The sequence below is a fragment of the Podarcis bocagei genome, assembly GCF_964188305.1.
Source record: "Podarcis bocagei genome assembly, chromosome: 11".
NCBI classification, from domain to species: domain Eukaryota; kingdom Metazoa; phylum Chordata; class Lepidosauria; order Squamata; family Lacertidae; genus Podarcis; species Podarcis bocagei.
In genome coordinates this window covers 18,959,706-18,985,237 of record NC_138136.1, presented here as the reverse complement: position 1 = coordinate 18,985,237, position 25,532 = coordinate 18,959,706, and the positions used below count along the sequence as shown (strand labels likewise).

Genomic DNA, 25,532 nt, shown 5'->3' with positions numbered 1-25,532 from the left:
GCTAAGTCTCTCTCTCTATATATATATACACACAGAGGAAACTTGAGAGAAAGTAGTTGGTACAAAGTCTTCTAAAACTTTTGAAAAATATCAAAACTAATCTTTAAGAATAATCAAGAATACCTTTTTTGAACATCTTCTGTGTCAGAGAGCCATCAAAAGTAAAGAGCATTGGGAATTTCCTTCCCTTAACACTAAGAACGAAGCAGAAAGATCCCTGTTTTCTTATCTCTTTCCTTCCATTTTCAAACCCGAAACCTCATACGCTGAAGCCATCTAGGTCAGCAACTCTCATGGGGCAGTGGAAGAAGAAAACAGCTGCAGACTGTGGTTATTCAGTGCTTCATCGTATAAGCAAGCACTGCTGGGCACATTTAGGCTTGATATAAGCAACATTCAGGCATTCTGCTCATGAGTGAAAACCCACATGCAAGTAGGGGACGAGCATGCGAAGCAGTTTCGTGCCCTCTGCAGTCTTCCACTTCATGGATGGTGAAGGTCTGAACCATGGAACCTCTTGTGGAGACTCTGTATGATTTAGAACTCAGATTATTGTGTGGGGAATGTCTCCCTGAGTAGAAGTCTTGACCTCCATGAGTTGAAAGGCGAGGGACAGGAGATGCTTGTTGCTCTCGTCCCCATTCACCATGCTTGCAAGTAGATTTTATTTGTGACCATAACACTTGACTATGGCTGTCGATTGTTCAAGACATCCTATATGCCTAACTTCCAGCCTGAGCTTTAGGTGAGTATTCGTATAGCAACCATACATTCCTGTCACTATTCCTTTTATGTAGCCTTGGATATCCTCTTCAAAAGGTTATAATGTACTGGGACAAATGGCAGCTTGTTGTTGTTGTTTAGTCGTTTAGCCATGTCCGACTCTTCGTGACCCCATGGACCAGAGCACGCCAGGCACTCCTGTCTTCCACTGCCTCCCGCAGTTTGGTCAAACTCATGCTGGTAGCTTCAAGAACATTGTCCAACCATCTTGTCCTCTGTTGTCCCCTTCTCCTTGTGCCCTCAATCTTTCCCAACATCAGGGTCTTTCCCAGGGAGTCTTCTCTTCTCACAAGGTGGCCAAAGTATTGGAGCCTCAGCTTCAGGATCTGTCCTTCCAGTGAGCACTCAGGGCTGATTTCCTTAAGAATGGATAGGTTTGATCTTCTTGCAGTCCATGGGACTCTCAAGAGTCTCCTCCAGCACCATAATTCAAAAGCATCAATTCTTCGGTGATCAGCCTTCTTTATGGTCCAGCTTTAACTATACAGACCTTTGTTGGCAAGGTGATGTCTCTGCAGCTAGATCTATTTTAATCTAGCCTTATTGTTCAACCTGCTTCACCCCCTCCAATCTGACTAGGTTCCAATTAGGGCTGGGCGATGTATAGATACATCGTCCAAAATTGGTTTGAAGTGTACATTGTGGTAATGGTTCCATTGTATTCAACATGGTCACATATTGCGAATCATGATGTGTGCGCATGCGCTATGTAAAAAACTGTGATATGGGAAAAACTGCAGAGCTAGTCATCGCTTCATTCATGATTCCTGCCGCCCCTTTGCTCTGTAAAAATGTGTCTGTTTTAGAACCCTAAGCAGTAGCAGTTGCCAGGACAGTACCCTGTTTGCCTCTACATAGCTCCATCCTTATTTCAGACATCGGTATATCGTGATATTTAGCTGGTGGCATATCACAGTGTTGAAAACCAGAGATCGCTCAGCCCCAATTCCGATATGCCTGGTGTTTTCCACTAGGAAGGACAAGGATAATAATAAAATCTCACAAGCTTTTTGTTAACATTGATGATGTTGGACTTTGATTCTCTTGGGATCTGCTTTGAAACTTTGCTGCTAAATTTTAGCCAGCGGTGCCTTTGCTTTGACGGCTGCCTTTGTTCTCCTGGCCTACCTGCTAGGCCTCTTCCCATTGATAAATCCATGGGGCTCCTGTACCTGCCTTGGCACTCCATTTTTTGGCTTGTCGCTTCTCCCTTGGCCTTCTTCTCTGGTGTAATCTGCCACTGCTGCTGTTGACAGCACTAGCAGCCTTCTGGACCCCTGCAGCTCATAGCTGTTGTGGGTGACGGCCGAATCTCTGGTGTCTTCAGCTGATGTCCTTGGGCTGAATGTCAGAGGAATAAATGACGAGAAGCAGCCCTTAAGGAAATGATTTGCAGTTCTGGTTGACACGGCCAATAATTTTATTCTTCCCAAATTCACAAGTGCCAAAAAAGCTTTTATTGCTTTGTGCAATTGACTAGAACCTCCCCCCTTGTATCATTCCTTATCATGCCAGCCTCTTCATTTCGTTACCATCCCTCAGCAGCTGGCACACGTGAACCGGAATTAATACTTGCGTTGGAAGTGGAAATTCTTCAGCATAAATGCAGAAGAACAACAATAAGAATTCCTTTTATACACTGCATAGAATGCATTTGAGATCTTATCAAGACAATTCATTGTTTCCCTCCCCCATCATCATCATCATCATCAACAACAACAACAACAACAACAATTTATTTATACCCCACCCATCTGGCTGGGTTGCCCCATCTGCTTTGGGTGGCTTCCAACAAAAGATTAAAAACATTAAAAACTTCCCTAAAGAGGGCTGCCTTCAGATGTCTTCTAAATGTCAGATAGTTGTTTATGTCTTTGACATCTGATGGGAGGGCATTCCACAGGGCGGGCGCCACTACCGAGAAGGCCCTTTGCCTGCTTCCCTGTAACTTCGCTTCTCGCAGTGAGGGAACTGCCAGAAGGCCCTTGGAGCTGGACCTCAGTGTCCGGGTTGAACGATGGGGGTGGAGACGCTCCTTCAGGTATACTGGGCCGAGGCCATTTAAATCAGAGACCATTTAAATCAGAGACTTATTTCTCTAATGGTAAACTGGTCTTTACCAAAAGGCCTCCTTCGTGGTAATGAAAGCAAGACTATTTAGCATTTATATTGTATACCCTCCAAAATTTCTCCAATGTAAACAGGGACGTCCTAGTCAACAACAGCAACAACAACAACGATGTTGATGTTATTTATACCCTTCCTATTTGATTGGCTTACCCCAGCCACTCTGGGCATCTTCCAACATATATAAAAACATAGTAAGACATTAAACATTTTTAAGAAACTTCACTATACAGTGTTGCCTTCAGATGTCTTCTAAAGGTTATATAGTTACTTATCAATCAGGGATTGGTAGCTCCATACTCTCCAACATATCTCCAATGACAACAGGGGCACCCTACCATATCCTCTAGCATTTATCTGTTGAAAATAGGGACGTCCTAAGGAAAAGCAGGACATTCCGGGATCAAATTAGAAACCGGGACGACTTCTGTAAATCCGGGACCATCCCTGGAAAATAGGGACACTTGGAGGGTCTGATATTGTGCTTTAGATGTATTCAAGGCATTGTGCATGCCTACTCTGAAGTAAGTCCCAGCAAGACTTGCTTTTAGGTAAGTCTGTATATAGGATTACAGCTTCATTTGTACAACAGCCCTGTATGGTTAGCTAATGCTATGTTAATTTACAAATGGCTGGCAGAAAGGAAAGTGGCTCATCTAGTGAGTTTTTGGGTGAATTGAAATTTGAACCAAGCAGTTATCCAGTATACCATTAAATGGTTTATATTGCAAACCTCCCTGTGATGGTATGGAAATAATAATAATAATAAACAATGGAAGATACTTTTCGTACCTTATTTTTTCTCTGAAACAGCTGACAATGTTTCTCCATAGGAACCCTTTCTGTGGATATTTTATATTAAGAAAAAAATAATTCGTTTTTTTTAAAAATGAGTATGGTGGTATTGCAATGTGGCAATGTTCTCATCTTCAGAAAGGATTATGTGAAATCTTTTAAAGTGTTTTATTCAATGTTCATCCTAAACTGGAGAAAGCTGTGGGGTTTTTGTAAAGAAAAAAAAGGCCAAAAAAAGGCAATATTATTGGAACCCATCAGGTAAATGCTGAAGTCTTCTGTATTAAAATTCCATGTAAAACTGCTTCAGGGATACGGTGTGTTGCGTAGCATATAGACAACATCTCACAAAGACAATTCTTAGAACAAATACAAGCACAACCAGTTCTTCGTGAAGCTGTTATTCATAGGACAACCTAGAGACAAAGAAAGCAACTTCCAACTTGTTGTCTCACCGATGGTAAAATTGCTTGGATATCATAATTAAAAATGTCAGGTCCTTACAGGAGCATTAGCTTGGCAATGGCCTTGTTTTTATACACTCTAGCAGGGGCAGGAGAGAAGAGAGCGGCTCTGGAAATTTGCAAAATGTGAAAATGAATTGGCAGAGCAAAATCTTGTCATAACATTCTCCATTGCAAGCTACACGATACCTGACAGCTTATATACCCTGTAGTAGATCATTTTGGCAGCGCATTTTGTGCAGGAAATAGGACTTTGGGAGAGCGGACATTTTGAGAAATTGTTGGTGTTCCGTAAAGAAAGGAGAGATACTTGGCTAAGATTTAAGATAGTCTTGAAATGGAACATTAAAAAAGCACTATAGTACAAAACAAAACATTCCGCATTGTATCCTTGTGTGTGCGTTAGCTTAGAAGGGGGAGAAGCCTATATGCTGAAAGAAAGTAGGACACTGATTTTTTTAAAAAATAAGTTGGCCCGGATAATAGTTGGCCCTGAAATGTATCACAAAAAGATTAAATGTGAATACTGCCTTCATTTTTCTTTTCTTTTTTGCAATAACTACTCTGGGGAAAATCCATACAGAATATGCTGCTGCCTTCGTACACTTATAGGCAATTTTGTGCTCCACTTGGTAACCTTTTTAGCAGGATGCAGAGGAAAGAATCCAGCATATTACTATTGAACTTGGCAATACTGAAGTACTTACTATTATCTTTACAGCTGTGACTTTTTCAAGCACAAGAGTTCGGTAATAAGCGATATACGTCCTCTATCTGAGCAGATAACTTCCTGTACTGACAGAGAAATTTAGTATCTGTCTGTCTTCCTCTTCATTTTCCAGGGAGAGACTGCTTGCGAGTACCAATCAAAGATTACATCTTTCCTACTAACTGCAGCAGTATAGTATAGAAAGTGCTTGAGAGGGGAGAGATGAACTGTAAAACCCATTTTTATACAGACATTTATTTATTTATATTGTTAAATCTATCCTGCCCTTCCTCCTGTTGCGGCCCAGGATTCTGTACACATAGCTTAACTAAGTTTCACTCAAAGTAGACCTATTGGGAGGAATTCAATGTTGTACCCAGTCAGATGGGTGGCACATAAAATAATAATAATAATAATAATAATAATAATAATAATAATAATAATAATAGCAGCAGCAGCAACAACAGAAACAGAAAGCAACCACCACCACCACCAGCAGCACAACAAGAAAGAATGGGAATTTTTAAAATTTATTTAGGAGACCACTGTAAGCAGAAGAAAACATTAGCAGGATTCTAATAACACTTGTAATGTAACAAGCACTATGGATAATATGGACAGATGCAAAATATAGATTAGGAAATGATATGCAGTTGAAAATGTTGACAATAGGACCCAGGGAGGGGGTGGTGGGAAGTCTCGAGATTCAGAGAAATCTCTATATATGGATATGCATTTGGTATTGTTACAACTTTACATTTGTAAAATCCAATAAAAACGATTTCAAAAAACAACCACAACAAACTATTATTATTATTATTATTATTATTATTATTATTATTATTTATTGCCTTTGTGCTGCTGGCTTTTGCTCATATACCAGTTTGGTTAAAACCATCTCCACATCTTGTGGCAGCGAATTCTATTAGCCCACTCCAGAAATTGGGATACGGGTGGCGCTGTGGGTTAAACCACAGAGCCTAGGACTTGCTGATCAGAAGGTTGGCGGTTCGAATCCCCGCGACGGGGTGAGCTCCCGTTGCTCGGTTCCTGTCCCTGGCAACCTAGCAGTTTGAAAGTAGATAAATAGGTACCGCTCCGGCGGGAAGGTAAATGGTGTTTCCGTGTGCTGCTCTGGTTCGCCAGAAGCAGCTTAGTCATGCTGGCCACATGACCCGGAAGCTGTACGCCGGCTCCCTCGGCCAATAAAGCGAGATGAGTGCTGCGACCCCAGAGTCGGTCACGACTGGACCTAATGGTCAGGGGTCCCTTTACCTTTTATGTTCAAAGAACATTGGTGGAGGAGGTTGTGCTCAGTGGACACCCCACTTTCCTCACTGGCTCTACCCCCTCCCCAGACCTTCTGCACATTGCCAGAAGGTCTGAAGGAGGAACCTATACACGTTCAGATAAATAGATTGTGCAGTTTGGGACTCTGGGTCACATGGAGGAGCCTGTCACGTTCAGCTGAATTCAAAGGTTCCCCCATTTGCCTAACACACTGAGGTCCTGGGGTGGAGCCAATGGGCAGTTGTGCCTCTGAGAGCAGGGCCAGCCCAGAGCCCACTTCCTTAAGTGAAGAAATACTTCATGTTGTGTGTTCTGAACCTGCTTCCAGTCAGGGATTTCACCTCTCTTCTCCAAGCAGCATCGTCATTCTTTGTGTCCCCACCCCCCCACCCCCTTGGCACCACATTTCAAATGGCCTGGGAAATAAATGTTTTGAGGCGACTCACAGAGATTGTAGCACACTTCTCTGGACCGAGCCAACACTTTTCAGCAGAAGCAATTTCCCCAGGTAATTAGCTATTAAAGCATATGTGCAACCTCTTCACTCGGATGCTTAACGAGGGTAGGTTGCAGGATACGGCGAAAAGCCGAACAGGTTGTCATACTGTGAGGGGGCTCAAAGGACCGAAGTGCCTGGGGATAACGAGTTTCATAAATTGAGCCACTCTCCGTTGGAGCATCCCCACAGCAGGTAACTCAAATGACTGAACGGGAGGCACGTAATTAGGTAGACTTCATTACTTTTGTGTTAATAAATTAAAATAATTTAGGAACTTATATGGTTGGGAATCTGGGTGTAGTGATAAAAGAAATGTTTGCTTTTGTCTTTTTCCTGCTTTGATAATGTTGAGCTCTGGTGTGTTTGTGTGTTTGCTAGTTCAGACTAATTAAATTCAGGAATTAATCTCAGTGCCGTTAACCACTGTTGTCTTGTATCTTTTAAGTTACCAGTGTTCTGTATGACTCTCTTCTTGATAAAAAAAAGTTCTTAAGGGAGTATGTAACATTCAGTTTTTGCTTTTTCCATTTTTTAAAAACTCTTATCAATTTCCCCCAGCCATGGACTTAAAGAATGGCTCTGGAGACGTGTACCAGGGACCAGCCCGTGGGAAGGCTGACATCATTTTCAGCTTGTCGGATGACGACTTCGTGGATTTGGTGCTAGGCAAGATCAACCCACAAAAGGTACAGATGCAGAATTCATGTATTAAAGGAATGACTTTTAATTTGCAGGTGCTTAAGAGATGCTAAAGGGGACGCGGGTGGCACTGTGGGTAAAACCTCAGTGCCTAGGGCTTGCCGATCGCATGGTCGGCGATTCAAATCCCCACGGCGGGGTGAGCTCCCGTCTTTCAGTCCCAGCTCCTGCCCACCTAGCAGTTCGAAAGCACCATTAAGTGCAAGTAGTTAAGTAGGTACCACTTTATAGCGGGAAGGTAAACGGCGTTTCCGTGTGCGGCACTGGGGCTGGCTCGCCAGAGCAGCTTTGTCACGCTGGCCACGTGACCCGGAAGTGTCTCCGGACAGCGCTGGCCCCCGGCCTCTTAAGTGAGATGGGCGCACAACCCTAGAGTCGGACACGACTGGCCCGTACGGGCAGGGGTACCTTTACCTTTACCTTTTAAGAGATGCTAAAGCAACAAGCCTAAACAAAGGATGGCTAGGGCAGCAACAACTTCCCATATTAAGAAAATACCTAATTTGTTAGTCATCTTGGACATCTTGTTTCGGTTGTTATAATGCTATGTACAATACCCGAAGGCTCACCTCTCCCCATATGAAGTGTCCTGGCCCCTGCATTCTGTCAGGAGTTCAGCCTACACTCGAGTAGGACCCTGACAGAGACACATGCCCAACTGGCATGTTCTCTCTCTCCTGGTCAATCGTTCGGGAGCTTCATAAGCTTTCTTCAGCCCGAACATCACAGCGACTGATGCCAACCAACACCGGCACACTTAGGGATCCTCAGAGTTTGCGCAACTTGCTTGACAGACCTCAGCAACTCAGCATTTTGGCTAATCTACTTTATTTACATATAAACACACAGAGCACTGCAACATGGCTCCCTCTCTCTCTAGCATCAGACAGCAAAGAGAAAAAGAACAAAGGACAATAGTCCCACTTCATGGAACACAGTAACACAAACATCCTGTTTCCGTCACTTCCCACTCTGTGGAGTCAAAGCATAGACCGTCATGTGAAAGACAAAAATCCCATGACTGCAATCACGGAGCAGGAATTCTAACACATTCATCATCCGAGTCCCTTCTTCATGTGTTTCCTCCACATGAGGTCCGGAGGGTGGCAACACAAGAACAGGGCTTTTCTGTAGTGGCTCCCCATTTGTGGGATGGGGTTTATCTGGCGTCTTAATTATATATTTTTAGGTGCCAGACAAAAGCATTCCTCTTCAATCAGGCCTTTGGCATGTCTGGAATTTTTCAGACGTTATGGCAAGCCTAGACATGACAGAATAGTGTGCACCAAGCCATAATGCTCAACTATAATAGTGTGGGTTTATCAACTTCATTTTGTGCATCTTAAAAGTGATACATTGCTGAGAATTCGCCTCTTCATGTTCTGCAAGCTGTTAAGACTGGTTATGTATAGCCTAAGAATTGAGCATCAGCGTTGCTGAATTGATGACTTATCGTGCTAATGTGCTGCATTTCCTTTCTACCCATGGTAATATTTTGCAGTGGGCAATATGAGATTTTGCAGTCTCATAGCTCTACACTCCTAACTGTGGAATGGTCCAGGTCTTCAAAATCACTATTCAGAATTATTCTATTCCTTTCCTTTAGTTCAAAGAAACAACAACTCCTGGTGATTCGATAGGTTTGACCCCAATTGTCCACAGCAGATGCCGCCCCCGTCCCCAGTTAATTCCTCGTTGTCGCGTTCTCTTGTAACTGTTCTTTAAAAGTGCAACTCTGGAAGAGCAGAGACAGCCTCTTTAATTGTTTTCCCCCCACTCTGCTTGCTGTAGGCATTCATCTCTGGTAAGCTGAAAGTTAAAGGAAACATCATGCTGAGCCAGAAGCTGGGGACGATTCTTCAACAGTATGCAAAGCTGTGAGTTCCCTGCTGGATTGAGTTCGCCTGGGAAGAAAAAAGGAGCCGTTTCCTTTTTCAGATCAGCAACCTGAAACCTTTATGCAAATCCTGTCTTAGATAACTTCTAATAGACTTTATTGCTAACTCGCAAGTTGCCTTGATTCTTGCGGATGCAGAAAATTGGTGTAGATGTTGATGGGTTTAACATGATCTTTCTTCTTTCTTCAATATTGCAAGCCTTTATACCTTCCTTAGACCTTGTTCCTTGGAGCTACTTCCAATTAAAACACATTCAGTTAATATATTTCTATATGAAATTAAATTCAATAAAACGTAACTTTGATACCATCCTGTTCTGGGTTATTGTTGTTCAGAAGCCTAAGCCATATTGCTCCTGTTACTTAGAGGGGCGGTCTACAATTATGAACAATATGTGGGATTTGTGTCTTGTACTTCAGTTTGTAGATTGCAGGGATAATCAGATGCAGCTATTTATTATTAGACTATAATAGGTCCATCTGAACTCCATAGCAATAGGAATATTCTCTGAAAAATGGAGTGAATTTACCTATAGTACAACTACAAAACCAATGAGAGTTACAATTACGTTACTGAGGACGGGTCAGAGAAGGAATCATTTTATTACCCGAGTGACATAGTGCTAAACCATAGTTTAGCATTACTTGCACAACTGGAGCAAGCCAGAGCAAACCTTTGGGTCTGCGCACAACAGCTCTTGACCTACATGCCCAAGAGAGGAATATTGTGTTGTTTTTGCAACATTTTCTGGTAGTGGTAAATTCCTGAATTTAACCCACCAGAGATGTTTGCACACATGCACCCAAGTGTGTTATAGCATCATGTTCCCTACCAAAATTCACAAGTTGCAGGAAGGCGAGGCTAACTATCCCAGCATGCATGCCAGATGATGATGATGATGATGGTAATTTATTACTTATACCCCGCTCATATGGCCAGGTCTCCCCTGCCACTCTGGCCGGGTTCCAACACAATATTAAAAACACGCTAAAACATCAAACGTTAGAATCTTCCTCAAACAGGACTGCCTTCAGATGTTTTCTAAAAGTCAGGGAGTTGTTTATTTCCTTGACATCTGATGGGAGGGCGTCCACAGGGCAGGCACCACTACACCTTCAATTTCTCCACTATAACTATTTCAGGACTCTTTCAGATTGCATGACTCCAAGGGGGAAATTCATAATACATGGAGCTTAAGCATAAAGGTATATAATAATGAAAAATAATGAATCTGGATACAAAATGTGAAATTGGCAAAACAAGGCTACAAGTCCCAGTTACCGTATTTTTTTGCTCTATAAGATGCACTTTTTCCTTCCTAAAAAGTAAGGGGGAATGTGTGTGCATCTTATGGAGCAAATGCAGGCTCCCACTGTGCTCCGGAGGCTTCTTGCGGCTATCCCTGAAGCCAGGAGAACGAGAGGGGTCGGTGTGCACCTACCCCTCTTGCTCTCCTGGCTTCAGCGATAGCAACGCGAAGCCTCCGGAGGCTTTGCTGGAGAGGCACTGTGCAGAGAGGGAGAGAATTTTTTTTTCTTGTTCTCCTCCTCTAAAACTAGGTGCATCTTATGGTCGGGTGCGTCTTACAGAGCGAAAAATACCGTAGCTTATGATGCCATTTTCAGTGTTGTTTTTCCTCATACTTTCAACCAAGACTTTCACGTAGGCTTTGTGTTGCTATTTGTTCAATATGCTCTAGAGTTAGTGCTGTCAGAAGGCAGCTCTTGATATTTATGGCCAAACGTGCCATTTTGTAGCTAGCTTGACATTAATTTTCCGCTTTACATGTGAGCTGGCCTTTCGCATCTCCTCTTGACGAAATGCAGCACAGATTTTCATCTTGGGCCCTGAAGACTTAGGATAGCAGGCGATTTATTGGAGCAAGGATCCTTCAGCATCGCTTCTGCAGACTCCTCTCTTGTCAGTTTTCCTCTTCACTTTAATCGTCGGTAGTGCTGAACGATGTTGCCCTGCAACACAGCTCCATTAGCCCTCCAGGTCTGGAGCATCTCTGTTTTCCTTAGACTAGTACTGCTGACATATTCATGGTGTCCTAATTGTCAAGTCAGGCTGGTGGCAGACATTGGCAGATAGCAATGGGCAAAGCCATCGGTTTCTATGAATTCCTCATTTTTCCAGTCTTAAAATCAGTTATCCACATTTCCACACCGGTTTGTGGGCTGTTGTTTTTAAAGTCCTCCTGGATATTCTCCAGCATTTTCATGCAGATATCTCGGCAGATATACATGTTTTCTTAGGCAATTTTGCCCAATGTACATGTTTTTGCACATCAGCTTTCCCCAATATAATGCATCTTTTGTCTTATTTTCACTAATACATGCATGCAGAATCCGGATTTTTGTGTGCATTACTTGGCTACATTACAAAATTGGGGTAAGTGCCCATTTCATTTTTTTTAATAAATGTTTTATTAAATTTTCACAATAAAAAACAAAGAAAATACAAAATCACAAAAAAATACAATACAAAAATACAGACATTAAACACATCAAAAGAAAAGGAAAAAAGACATAAAAAAGCATAGAAAAAAAAGGTTCACTATCTTAGATGTTATTTCCATAACCCTCTTTCTTGACTCCCTCACATCTCCCTTTTCTGTGTTCCCATTTACAAAATCTTATTCAGCAATATTTCACCTTTTTTCAAATCTTATTTTATATTATACACTTCAACTATTATGTCTCCAATTTTTCCCCCTTTATTATCTAGGTAAGTGCCCATTTCAAAGGGGGACTGCATTTCGATTCATGTGTTGCTTTGGAAAGAGTGAATTTTGAATTTAAATGTGAAGTCTCTTGGCTGGGAAAGGGGTCCCAGGCATGTTTCAAACTGGTGATACTTTAGAAAAACAGAAGGATGCTATGTGTTCTGTAGCATAGAACGAAGTCAATACACTGGATATTTGCTAAACTGCAAGTTCTGCCTCCAAAAACAAGAAAGCAACGGGTTGATTTAGAGCTGCATGTAAAAAAAAAGTTGCCGTGGAATAGCTTGGATCATTGGTCAGCTTGTCCAATTTAAGTTTCTTTGAATGCTTTCTCCAGCAAGGACTTTATGCATTTTCCCCTGTCGTCTGCATTGTCGCCTTACGCAGTTCATTCCCATTTCCTGCAAACCAATTGAAGCGTTACAGCTCAACATCCTTTTAAGTGACCCATTTAATGGCCTTTTAAATAACACGCGAGAATAGAAGTGAAATAAGGGTAAAGCCCGTAATGTGTTTTGCCTTTGCTTCAGCCTGGCTTTGGGCCTCTGGCTCTTCCTCTAAGCCACTGGAATTTCTCTTAATTAGGTTGTTCCGGAGGATTTGACTGCCCCTAAGAACTGTCCTCGGGAATTACAGACATTTGTGCTTAAATGTCGACAGGTGCATTCCTTATTAAAGAATCACTTTAAAAATGCATGTGATGATAAGAGGACGGGAACTTTGCAGCCCTATCTGAGTAGTAGAAAAGAGAGGCCATTTAAACATTTCCATCTGCTATGCAGAACACACACCGTCTTCCTCGAGGTGCCACTTTCTATGGCTTGGAGTACCAACATGACATCTCAGGCTTGGGCATTTATGTGTCGTCTGCAAGTGACATCATTAGTGTCACGTGTAAAAAGGTAATGGGACCCCTGACCATTAGGTCCAGTCACAGACGACTCTGGGGTTGCAGCGCTCATCTCGCTTTAACGGCCGAGGGAGCAGGCGTACAGCTTCCGGGTCATGTGGCCAGCATGACTAAGCTGCTTCTGGCGAGCCAGAGCAGTGCACGGAAATGCCGTTTACCTTCCTGATGGAGCAGTACCTATTTATCTACTTCACTTTGGCGTGCTTTCAAACTGCTAGGTTGGCAGGAGCAGGGACTGAACAAAGGGAGCTCACCCCGTCGCGGGGATTTGAACCGCTCACCTTTTCGGATGGTCCGCCCCCGCCACTTAATGGATCCAAATGGTTTCCAGAGAGTGGTAGGGGATGCTTTATCCCATGTTGATGGCCTTTCAGCCGATTCCCTGGTGGCCCGCTGGAATGTGGAGTTAACCAGGGCTATTGACTGTTTGGCTCCAAAGCGCCCTCTCCGATTGCATGGAGCCCGGACAGCCCCGTGGTTTTCCACGGATCTGAGGGCAATGAAACAATCGTTGAGACGGCTAGAGCGCCGGTGGTGGATAACTCATTCCGAATCTGACCGGACACAGGTTAGAGCTCAACGTCAAGCCTACCAAGTGGCGATAGCGACAGCGAAGAAGACTTTCTTCGCCGCCTCTATTGCATCTGCAGAAAACAGCAGCAGGAGACTTTTTCAGGTGGTTCACAATTTAGCGGAACCACCTGCGACATCTGGGCCCAGTACGGGCCACATGATCTCCTGCAATGATTTTGCAAAGTTTTTTGCAGATAAAATCACTCAGATTCGGGAAGAAGTGGACTCCACCGTGGGAGCAGGGCCGGGGCGGGAGAGTGCTAGAGTCCTGTCTAGTCAAGTTGCGTGGGATCAATTCCAACCTGTTACCTCCGAGGATGTGGACAGGCTGCTTGGACGAGTGAAGCCAACCACCTGTCTCCTGGATCCTTGCCCATCCTGGCTTATAAAAGCTAGTCGGGAAGGACTGGGCGATGGGCTTCATGGGGTGGTGAATGCTTCCCTCCGTGAGGGAGCCTTCCCAGACCTGCTGTAAGAGGCGGTGTTCAGAAAGTGGTGGTGGGGGATGAGTGTTCAGACCCTTGGGCTCTCACTTGTGGGGTGCCTCAGGGTTCTGTCCTCTCCCCCATGCTTTTCAACATTTACATGCAGCCACTGGGAGAGATCATCAGGAGGTTTGGGCTGGGTGTTCATCAGTATGCGGATGATACCCAGCTCTACCTCTCTTTTAAATCAGAACCAGTGAAGTCGGTGAAGGTCCTGTGTGAGTGTCTGGAGGCGGTTGGAGGATGGATGGCGACTAACGGATTGAGGTTGAATCCTGACAAGACAGAAGTACTGTTTTTGGGGGACAGGAGGCGGGCAGGTGTGGAGGATTCCCTGGTCCTGAATGGGGTAACTGTGCCCCTGAAGGACCAGGTGCACAGCCTGGGAGTCATTTTGGACACAGCTGTCCATGGAGGCACAGGTCAAATCTGTATCCAGGGCAGCTGTTTACCAGCTCCATCTGGTACGTAGGCTGAGACCCTATCTGCCTGCAGACTGTCTCACCAGAGTGGTGCATGCTCTGGTTATCTCCCGCTTGGACTAGTGCAATGCGCTCTACGTGGGGCTACCTTTGAAGGTGACCCGGAAACTACAACTAATCCAGAATGCGGCAGCTAGACTGGTGACTGGGAGCGGCCACCGAGACCATATAACACCGGTCTTGAAAGACCTACATTGGCTCCCAGTATGTTTCTGAGCACAATTCAAAGTGTTGGTGCTGACCTTTAAAGCCCTAAACGGCCTCTTCAGTATATCTGAAGAAGCGTCTCCACCCCCATCGTTCTGCCCGGACACTGAGGTCCAGCTCCGAGGGCCTTCTGGCGGTTCCCTCACTGCGAGAGGCCAAGTTACAGGGAACCAGGCAGAGGGCCTTCTCGGTAGTGGCGCCCGCCCTGTGGAACGCCCTCCCATCAGATGTCAAAGCGATAAACAACTACCTGACATTCAGAAGACATCTGAAGGCAGCCCTGTTCAGGGAAGTTTTTAATATGTGACATTTTAGTGTATTTTTCATCTTTGTTGGAAGCCGCCCAGAGTGGCTGGGGAAACCCAGCCAGATGGGTGGGGTACAAATAATAAATTATTATTATTATTATTATTATTATTATTATTATTATTATTGGCAAGCCCTAGGCTCTGTGGTTTAACCCACAGCGCCACCCACATCACGTGTACAGAGGCCCTAACTTTTCCCATGATGCTCCGCTTAGTGCGTTTGTCAGTCAGTTCTATGAATTTTGTAGAAAAAGTCAAATCCACAATTCTGAATTAAAAGGCTTTAGAAAAGGCTGTCAGTGTATACTATATATACAATGCATATACTGATTCTTGCTTTACAATATGTTTTTATAACCCTTGAAGCCCACGTTCTAAGAACGGGGAAACTAGTTTTGCGAGCCTTCAGGATTTAGGCTTATTGCTCTTGAACAACCAAAAAAATCCGGGCAAATTTAAAATAACGTGAAATTCTAGAATTTAGCTGACTTCTGAATTTGTGCAAAACCTTGCTTTGGTTCTGGCTGTGGGGCTCACTGGGGAGTGATGAATGCTTAACAGCAACCTCCATACCCTGGAACATTTCTCCAATGAAAATAGAGACGCCCTATTTAACACCACCACCACCAACAAATTTAATAATTTATACGCTGCCCTTCTGACTGGGTTGCTCCAGCCACTCTGGGTGGCTTCCAACATATATAAAATCATAATAAAACTGTGAGGTGTTTATTATTATTATTATTCTCTATACACGCTTGCCTTCATATGTCTCCTAAAGGTCGTATAGTTACTTATATCCTTGGCTTTGGGGGTCACATAACTCCATACCCTCCAGCAATTCTCTGATGAAAATAGGGGTGTCCTAAGGAAAAGTGGTGTGGTGGCGCTGTGTGTTAAACCACAGAGCCTAAGACTTGCCGATCAGAATGTTGGCGCTTCGAATCCCTGAGACGGGGTGAGCTCCCTTTGCTCGGTTCCTGCTCCTGCCAACCTAGCAGTTCGAAAGCATGTCAAAGTGCAAGTAGGCGGTACTGCTATACTGTTCCAGCGGGAAGGTAAACAATGTTTCCGTGTGCTGCTCTGGTTCGCCAGAAGCGGTTTAGTCATGCTGGCCACATGACCCGGAAGCTGTACGCCGGCTCCCTCGGCCAATAAAGCAAGATGAGCACCGCAACCCCAGAGTCGGTCACGACTGGACCTAATGGTCAGGTGTCCGTTTACCTTTAAGGAAAAGTGGGACATTCCGGTATCAAATCAGAAACCGGACGGCTTCTGTAAATCTGGGGCCATCCCTGGAAAATCGGGACCCTTGGAAGGTCTGCATACTCTGGACAGTACACTATTTTGAAGGCAGCCAATGACTGGTGGAGAGAGACACATATTCAGGTAGAGGGACGCGGGTGGCGCTGTGGTCTAAACCACTGAGCCTCTTGGGCTTGCCGATTGGAAGGTCGGCAGTTTGAATCGCTGCAACATCGTGAGCTCCTGTTGCTTTGTCCCAGCTCCTGCCAACCGAGCAGTTCGAAAGCACACCAGTGCAAATAGATAAATAGGTGGGAAGGTAAACGGCGCTGTAGTGGGAAGGTAAATGGCATTTCCGTGCACCCTGGCACTCATCACAGTGTCCCATTGTGTCAGAAGCAGTTTAGTCATTGTCAGGGGTTCAGGAGCAGAGGCAAGGGCAAGAGAGGAAACAGAGAGCGAGGGGGAGGAGGCAGAAGAAAAGATGAGTGATGACGACGACCCGAGATCTCCGAGTCTTTCCAGTGAATCAGAAGATTCACAGAAAGGAGCACCAGTGGCCAGGGCAAGGGGGGAGCCTAGGGGGACACCCCAGGAAGAAGGGTCCAGAGGGGGCTCAGAGGGGAGCAGTTGGAAATCGGGACCAGCGTCACCAACAGAGAGCAGGGGAGAGGAAGGGCGCCAGGTATCAAGTGCTGGCAGCTCGCAACAGGAGGGAGGGCACGAGTCAGGAGTGGCCACACCTCCATCAGGGAGCGAAGAAACGGTCAGGCGGAAAGTGGAAGGTTGGGCGCGCGCGCCAAGTTCAAATGCACAGGAAGGTGGCGCAGTAAGCAGCCCGGAAAGGGAGCCAGGTCCTAAAGCCCGGCACAAGGAGACAGGAGGGTCCGGGGGGTCAGCGTCAGAAGAATCCCGGAAGGAAGAGACCACGGGGGGCAGAGGGACCCAGAGAAGAACGGTCAGGCGGAAAAGGTGGAGTAAGGCTAGGTTAGTAAGCTGGTGCACAGGGGGCGGAGACTCAGACGGAGCTTCGCCGGTCTAACCCTTAAGACGTAGAGCTGCGCGCAGCAGCTTGAGAATGGAAACTGTTACTCAATAAAGACTTTTACAAGTGACCGCTGGCTAGCGTGATCCTCTGTGAGCTAGGATCTGGAAGCAGCTCTGACAGTAAGCTCCGTCTCTCCTTGTGGGCATCTACAGCCTCGCAGACAGGAGAGAAGGCGGGTGCCTACGACTCAGCTCACGAACGGCAGACAATATGACGGCCGAACAGCAGATAGGAGAACTCAGAGAAGCAGTGACACGACTGAATGTCGAGATACTTGCATCCAGGAAGAGAGAGGAGGACGCAGCTGCCGTCTACAGGGATCTCCAGGTCAGGTTGGAAGTGCTTACGAAGCAAGGGCAACTGACACCCAAACCGGAGGGGATTGGGTTGGGGAGAAGAACAGGCGGTCTAGTCTCTCACTTCGATGGGAATTTACAACAGTACCCCAACTTTAGAGCAGATGTACAGTGTGCACTGCAACTGCTGGACAAAGACTTTAGAGATGAGCAAGAGAAGGTGGGATTTATCATGTCCCATTTGCATGGAGAGGCTAAAGCATGGCTGCGCAATTTGTGGAGAGATAAGGATCCGGCGCTCCAAACCGCGGATGCCTTTATTAAAGCGATGGATGGCTGCTTTTTATCTAGCATAGACGTGGATCTTGCCCGGAAGGAGGTACATGGGCTGAAGCAAGGGAGGGCCAGCGTAAGACAGTACCATGCCCGCTTTTTTGCATTGGTCAGTGCCTTGGAATGGGACAGAGATTCAGCTCCAGTCAGAGACCTATTTTGGGAAGGATTGAACAGTGCGGTTAAAGACGAAATTGCAAGGGGGGAGAGACCCCGGACCACGCAGGAGGTCGTTCAGAGGGCGCTGGCGGTGGGAGTGCGGCTGGAGGAACGTCCATGGAGCAGGGACGAAGGACGTGGAGGGCGCGAACCAGCGAGAGGGTTCTCCTTCGTTCCCAGGGAAGCTGCGCGTGCGCAATCCACGCCTCCGCCAGGAGGGGGAGCGGAACCGATGGAGGTTGGCGGTGCCAGGGCTCAGTCAGCAACCAGAGCCACAGTACCGGGAGCAGTCAAAGCGAAGCCTCCTAGAGGGAACAGGAAGTGTTACATCTGCGAAAGTCCGCAGCACATGGCGAAAGAGTGTCCCCAGAGGATCCACAAGCTCAATGCAGCCTCTGCGACGGTGACTGCAGCTACTCAGCACGGAGACGCACAGCAGGGAAACGACGGAGTCTGGCTGGAGACAGAGGCACTGGGGCCCAGCCAGACGAGTCAGTGAAGCAGTCCCCAGAGATTTTGCAACCCACAGACCCCCTCCCGCCCAAACCAGTAGTGCAGCTCACTGCATCGCTTCAGCTACCCAATGGCCTCACTCTAGACATGCCAATCACCGTTGACTCAGGAAGCAATGCGGACTTTATAGGGCAGGACTTTGTTGACAAACACGCTATACAGCTGCTGCCTGCCACGCTGCCCCTGCAGGTCGTCACGGTGGATGACAGGGAGCTGCTAGGGGGGCAGGTGGTGAAGCAAACGCCACCAATGGTGATGCGACTTGGAAATCACAGGGAAATCATCAGTTTTAATGTCACCAGACTGTCGGACACGCCTATTGTCTTGGGCATGAGTTGGCTGGACAGACACAGTCCGACGTTGGCTTGGTACCAGCGGCAGCTAGTCTTTGGCTCATCATACTGCGCTGAACACTGCATTCTGCCCCGGCAGGAGGGAGAGGAGGAGGAAGCGCAGCTGCAGCTGGGGACGCTGCAAGCAATCCCCCACAAATACGCGGGATTTTTAGAGGTCTTCTGCGAGAAGGAGGCGGACAAGCTACCCCCCCACAGATCATATGACTGCAAGATTGACCTACTGCCAGGGGCGGCGCTGCCCAAAGGGAAGCTGTATTCCATGTCTGAGGACGAACTACAGGAACTCAAAGAGTTCATAGATCATAATTTGGAGCGCGGTTTCATCCGAGAGTCCAAGGCAGTGGGAGGCAGTCCTGTATTCTTTGTTAAGAAGAAGGACACGCCCCAAAAAAGACTTGTAGTGGACTACCGGATCTTGAACAGTGTGACCAAGCCATCGGACTTCCCCATGCCCAGGATCGACGACCTCCTCGCGACGGTACGCAAGGGCCGCGTGTTCACCAAGTTGGACCTGCGTGGGGCGTACAACCTCATTCACATGCGGGAGGGTGATGAGTGGAAGACAGCCATGTTCACGCCCCTGGGCACCTACGAATACAGAGTTATGCCTTTTGGATTGCAAAATGGCTCCCACTGCTTTCAAGCTTTCATGCATCACGTGCTGGCGGGGCTCCTCTACAAGACGTGTGTCTGCTTCTTGGATGACATCCTGATATTTTCTGAATCGCAGCAGGATCACGACAGACACGTCAAGGAAGTGCTGAGCAGACTACAGCAGCATAGGCTTTACGCCAAGCTGGAAAAGTGCCAGTTCGACGTGACGGAGGTAGATTTCCTGGGCTACAAGTTGTCAGACAAGGGGCTCGCCATGGACAGCGCCAAGGTTCGTGCAGTGTTGGACTGGAAGAGCCCGCGCAACCGGAAGGAGGTCCAGCGGTTTGTTGGCTTTGCGAACTTCTATCGCAAGTTTATCAAGGGGTTCGCTATGCAGACAGCGGCCATCACGGACACGCTCAGTTCCAAGAAAAAGAAGTTCATCTGGACGGAACAGGCGGAGCAGTCCTTTCAGGCACTCAAGCGTCTCTTCGCGTCGGAAGAGCAGCTGTTGCATGTCAACCCCAGCAGGCCAATGAGGGTGGAGACGGACGCATCAGACAGAGCCGTGGGAGCAGTCCTGTTGCAGAAAGACCCGCAGGGGGCTTGGAGGCCGGGAGCGTTTTACTCCAGGAAGCTCAGCAAGTCTGAACAGAACTACACCATCTGGGACAGGGAGTTGCTTGCCATTCATGCAGCATTCAAGGCGTGGAGGCACTTCCTGATCGGCGCCAAGCACACGGTGCAGGTCTGCACGGACCACAAGAATCTGGAGCACTGGCGCACGGCGCAGTTCCTGAACCAGAGGCAGATACGTTGGGCCGAATTCTTTGCAAACTTCGACTTCCGAATAGAGTATGTCCCGGGGGACACCAACGTCATGGCGGATGCCCTATCCCGTAAACCACAGTATCTGGAGGAGGTGACGCCAGCGGCTGCCATGCACATCTTCGCACCGACGGTGTGGGCGTGCGCTTCGGCTACAGTTGACCTGGATGCGGTGAGGAGAGCGTTGCAGGACGACACCTTCGCGCGAGCCAAGATGGCAGAGGCGCAAAGGGGCACGGCGGCGACTGGCGAGTTCCAAGTTCGCGATGGATTACTCCTCTGTAAAGGGGCCATCTACGTGCCGGGGGACGATCTTCGCGCCAAGGTACTGCAGCAGCTGTACGACGCACCCACTGCTGGGCACTTTGGCACGGAGAAGGCGATGGAATTAGTCACCAGGGACTTCTGGTGGCCCAGAATGAGAGGGGAGGTCGCGGACTACGTGGCGAGGTGCGACACCTGCCAGAGGGCCAAACCAGTACACAGACCGCCGGCGGGACTGCTGGAACCGCTGCAAACCCCGTTCGAACCGTGGGAGAGAGTGGCCCTGGACTTTGTCACGGATCTGGCCAGCTCGAGGGGCAAGACGGCAGTGCTGGTGGTGGTGGACTTGTTCTCCAAGATGGCACATTTCATCCCGTGTGCGAAGGTGGCCATAGCGGAACAAACCGCCAAACTCTTCATAGATCACGTGTTCAAGGTTCACGGTCTGCCGCGGTCTATACTGTCCGACCGGGGGCGGCAGTTCATCTCGAACTTCTGGCAGAAGCTGATGGGCTTCCTGAACGTCAAGATCAACCTGGCTTCGGCTAGACACCCGCAGACCAACGGGCAAGCGGAGCGGGTCAATGCCATCATGCAGCAGTACCTGAGATGTTATGCTAGTCTACAGCCTGCGACGTGGGTGGATTACCTGCCTCTCGCCGAGTTTGCCTACAACAACACGAAGCACGTGTCCACGGGGGTGACGCCGTTCTTCGCCAACAACGGACGGCACCCCAGAACTTTCCCGGGACTGGAAAGAATGGGGGAGAGGGAGCCGCAGACAGCGGATGCATTTGCATCGGAGTTGCAGGAGGTCCACGATCAGCTTCGACGGCACCTGGAGCTGGCTAAACAAGCATACAAGGTACAAGCGGACAGACACAGGAGGGTTGGCGAAGAGATCCATGTGGGAGACTGGGTCTGGTTAGCAGCCCATGCAGTGCCGGCCAGGTCGTTAGCGAAGAAGAAACTAGGACATAAACAACTGGGGCCCTACCAAGTCGAAGAGCAGGTCAACCCGGTGGCTTTCAGGCTGGCGCTTCCGGAGGGCTCCAGGATGCATCCAGTGTTCCACAGATCGGTGCTCACTCCCTACAAGGCACCTCACAGATTTCAGGAACCAGGAACGGCACCGAGTCCGCTCCGAGAGGGAACCGAGCAAGGTGGAGTGGCACAGGAGGAGCCCATCAACGAAGTCACAGAGATTTTGGACTCCAGATGGGGGGAAGAGGGAGTAGAATACCTTCTCGCCAAGGAGGGCACCCCGGCCAGTGCCAACAGCTGGGTGCCGGGCTATGCTTTAGAGGAACCTCTGCTCAAAGACGAGTTTCATGCCCTCTTCCCACATAGACCCATGCCAGCAGACTTTTTCGACGACTGGCTTTTCACGCCCACGCTTTCAACCAGCACGTTCCAGGGGTTCGACTCGGACGAGGAACCGACACGAGACGCCCGTTCCCTGGAGGGGTCACCCGCGGGATCTGCCTCAGAACCCTCATATTGGTGGGACGATAGACCAGAGGAGCAGTGGCGCAGGAAGTGGCTGGAGGGTCCAGGACGAGCAACGTCCCCAGAAGGAAACGAGGGAGAGACGGACATGGACGTATTCGGGGACGACCCGGGTTTCGAGCACGGCGGCACAGAGATGGAAGCGGAGGTGACCGTTGTCGACGAGAGCAGGAAGGAAGAACCGGAAGCCTTCAGGTGGCGGCCCGCCACGGGAAGCGAACTGTATCCGACATTCGTCCCCCTGAAATGGCAGCACCCAGCTCCCGCACCGGAAGGAGGGGAGGGGGAAGGGGGGGCTTCGAGGGGGGGATGGATGTCAGGGGTTCAGGAGCAGAGGCAAGGGAGGAAACAGAGAGCGAGGGGGAGGAGGCAGAAGAAAAGATGAGTGATGACGATGACCCGAGATCTCCGAGTCTTTCCAGTGAATCAGAAGATTCACAGAAAGGAGCACCAGTGGCCAGGGCAAGGGGGGAGCCTAGGGGGACACCCCAGGAAGAAGGGTCCAGAGGGGGCTCAGAGGGGAGCAGTTGGAAATCGGGACCAGCGTCACCAACAGAGAGCAGGGGAGAGGAAGGGCGCCAGGTATCAAGCGCTGGCAGCTCGCAACAGGAGGGAGGGCACGAGTCAGGAGTGGCCACACCTCCATCGGGGAGCGAAGAAACGGTCAGGCGGAAAGTGGAAGGTTGGGCGCGCGCGCCAAGTTCAAATGCACAGGAAGGTGGCGCAGTAAGCAGCCCGGAAAGGGAGCCAGGTCCTAAAGCCCGGCGCAAGGAGACAGGAGGGTCCGGGTGGTCAGCGTCAGAAGAATCCCGGAAGGAAGAGACCACGGGGGGCAGAGGGACCCAGAGAAGAACGGTCAGGCGGAAAAGGTGGAGTAAGGCTAGGTTAGTAAGCTGGTGCACAGGGGGCGGAGACTCAGACGGAGCTTCGCCGGTCTAACCCTTAAGACGTAGAGCTGCGCGCAGCAGCTTGAGAATGGAAACTGTTACTCAATAAAGACTTTTACAAGTGACCGCTGGCTAGCGTGATCCTCTGTGAGCTAGGATCTGGAAGCAGCTCTGACAGTCATGCTGGCCACATGACCAGGAAAGGTGTTTGTGGACAAACACCAGCACCCTCAGTCTAAAAAGCAAGATGAGCATCGCACCCCATAATAGTCTTAGACTGGACTTAACTGTCCAGGGGTCCTTTACCTTTACCTACATATTCAGGTGTGAGGGGGAGAGGTATTTTGCAAAGTGATGAATATGGCTGGCTGCTGAGTTATCTGATCAGAGAGACAACCTCTCTAATGAGAGAGAGAGAGAGAGAGAGAGAGAGAGAGAGAGAGAGAGAGAGAGAGAAAGCAAAATGCAAAGAGTCTGACAGCAGACACCATAATGGACTAGCTGTTTACCCAATGATTCACGTTTATTTCCTCTGTAGAATAACACACACACACACACACACACACACACACACACAGTCACAGGCATTTCCAAGGCTTAAAAAAGGCGATTGGATGTAGAAAGTAAAAATGCCTGTAAAGTAGCTCAAATGGTTTTTTAAAAAATGAAAGCACAATTCAAAGCTGCAGAAATAACATCCTTGAAATTGCATTTAAAGCCTAGGGTGCCATAATTATGAGAATTTCCTCAAAAGGAAAGAATTCAGAGACGCTGGTTCCCAGAGGAGATGGATTTCAACAGATTTGGTGCCAATAACTTACTCAGTGCAATGACTTGTTTGGCTGTCCTGATTGGACAGGGTCCCTGCGTACAAGGCGGCTGCAGAAAGAAGGCCCAGTTGCTGGGGACAAGGTGAAAAAGTGTGGCCCTGCTCCACCATCAGCACTGACACTCACTGCATGTGAGTAACAACAACAACAACAACAACAACAACAACAACAACAACAACAACAACAACAACAACAACAACTTATATACCACCCATCTGGCCAGGCCTCCCCAGCCACTCTGGGTGGCTTCCAACAGGATATTAAAAACACAATAAAACATAAAACTTTAAAAACTTCCCTAAACAGAGGTAATAAACCATCCCGGAGCAGCATATGCTTTACACTGCTGCAGTTCAGTTTAAACAAGTGTCTTTGCACCTCTGTTCGTACCCTTCTTTCTTTTTTTCATCTTCGTTTATGAACTCATTTTGCATTTAGCACGATACCGAGTGGATTAATGGTGTTGAAATTGACTTATTGACTGTCATTTTGAGATTTGTGTTTGTGCTTATGGTCACCTGCGTTATGCCTTTTTTCACAAATGAAATTGGATTAAAAATGTTTTTTTAAGCAGGTAGCACCATGACATATCTTAAAGATCATCTCGTCCCTTATGTACCCAACTGATTTTTGAAATGCAAAAACACATAAAAAAAATAGCTGTCTGACCACTCCGAATATGGGATGCTTTAGTGGCAAATGTTCAACGTAGGAACTTTATGAGGAACTACAGCTTATGCCTGCCCTTTCATCCACACTTGCCATCCCCTCTTCCTCCCCAGTTTGCGTTAATCCGCACTTCATCTTGAGCCAATTCTACATGCTCACAAGCTGCCTTATAATAACCTAATATGGCATGGCCTAACCCAATATTGTATTGCGTGTCCTGAAAATAAGGAGGGCAGCGAAAGTTCAGCACAGTTTTTTATTTCTCTTACCCTCTATTGACTGGCAGCTTTCCAAAGGTTTACAGAATATGAATGGCAGGAAATTGACTGGGGAAGCCGGTCCGCATTTGGGCCAATTTCATTTGTGTTGAAGTGGCCTTGGTTATCTTTGAAAGAACTGAAAGCTTGTGTCGTTCTTTTCTTATTCGCTTTTATTGTAGTTTGCACTAGGCTATTCTTGGGGAATGAACAGATGAGCAGGGAGCCCCTTACATCAGGAAGCAGAGCTGCTCCGAGATTGTAACACAATGAACACAAGCTCCTGGCTTGCCTGTCACATTTCTCCCATGAGTAGAGTTGTGAGGACAACTCGTTTTTGTCCACAAGATCACCCTCAAGCTTAGCAAGACTTGATCCTCGCAGGAGAACAAACATCCATGGAGACTTCCGGATAGGTTCATTTAGGATTGCAGCGGAAGGAAGGATGCAATCTTGCTATATGGCTTGTCTTTGGTTAGGATTCTTTTCTTTTTGTCAGGTTCGCTCAGCCTTGGAAGAGACACCAGCGTTTTAATTTTACACTTGGTTCCCCAATCCTGTTAGCATCTTCTGAATGCTTTTAAGAAGGATTTTCATGTCGAGGTACACACTGAAACATTATTGGTCTGGTATAGGGAATTTGATTGCAGTGCATGTCAATCACTATTCCTGAGAAAATTAAATTTTCAATGCAGAGTAATGCATCTCTTCTTAATGTTTCCCTGTCTGGGATTTGTGCTCTGTCCTTGCCTTACCTTGGCATTCTTTCTTCAAGATCAAAACGCCC

At 47.5% G+C, this 25,532-nt stretch overlaps 1 protein-coding gene and 1 long non-coding RNA gene across 2 annotated transcripts in view; one reads left to right on the top strand and one right to left on the bottom strand.

Annotated features, from left to right (window-relative positions):
* Positions 1-9,573, top strand: part of HSD17B4 (hydroxysteroid 17-beta dehydrogenase 4) — a 74,773-nt gene extending 65,200 nt beyond the window's left edge. Inside the window, exons 23-24 of the mRNA XM_081213686.1 lie at positions 7,226-7,353; positions 9,158-9,573. Coding sequence (XP_081069812.1) covers positions 7,226-7,353; positions 9,158-9,247 — 218 coding nt within the window. The 3' untranslated portion in view covers positions 9,248-9,573. The remainder of the gene's footprint in view (positions 1-7,225; positions 7,354-9,157) is intronic.
* LOC308597875 overlaps positions 1-25,532 on the bottom strand; it is a 991,146-nt gene that overhangs the window by 61,092 nt on the left and 904,522 nt on the right. The window lies entirely within an intron of this gene.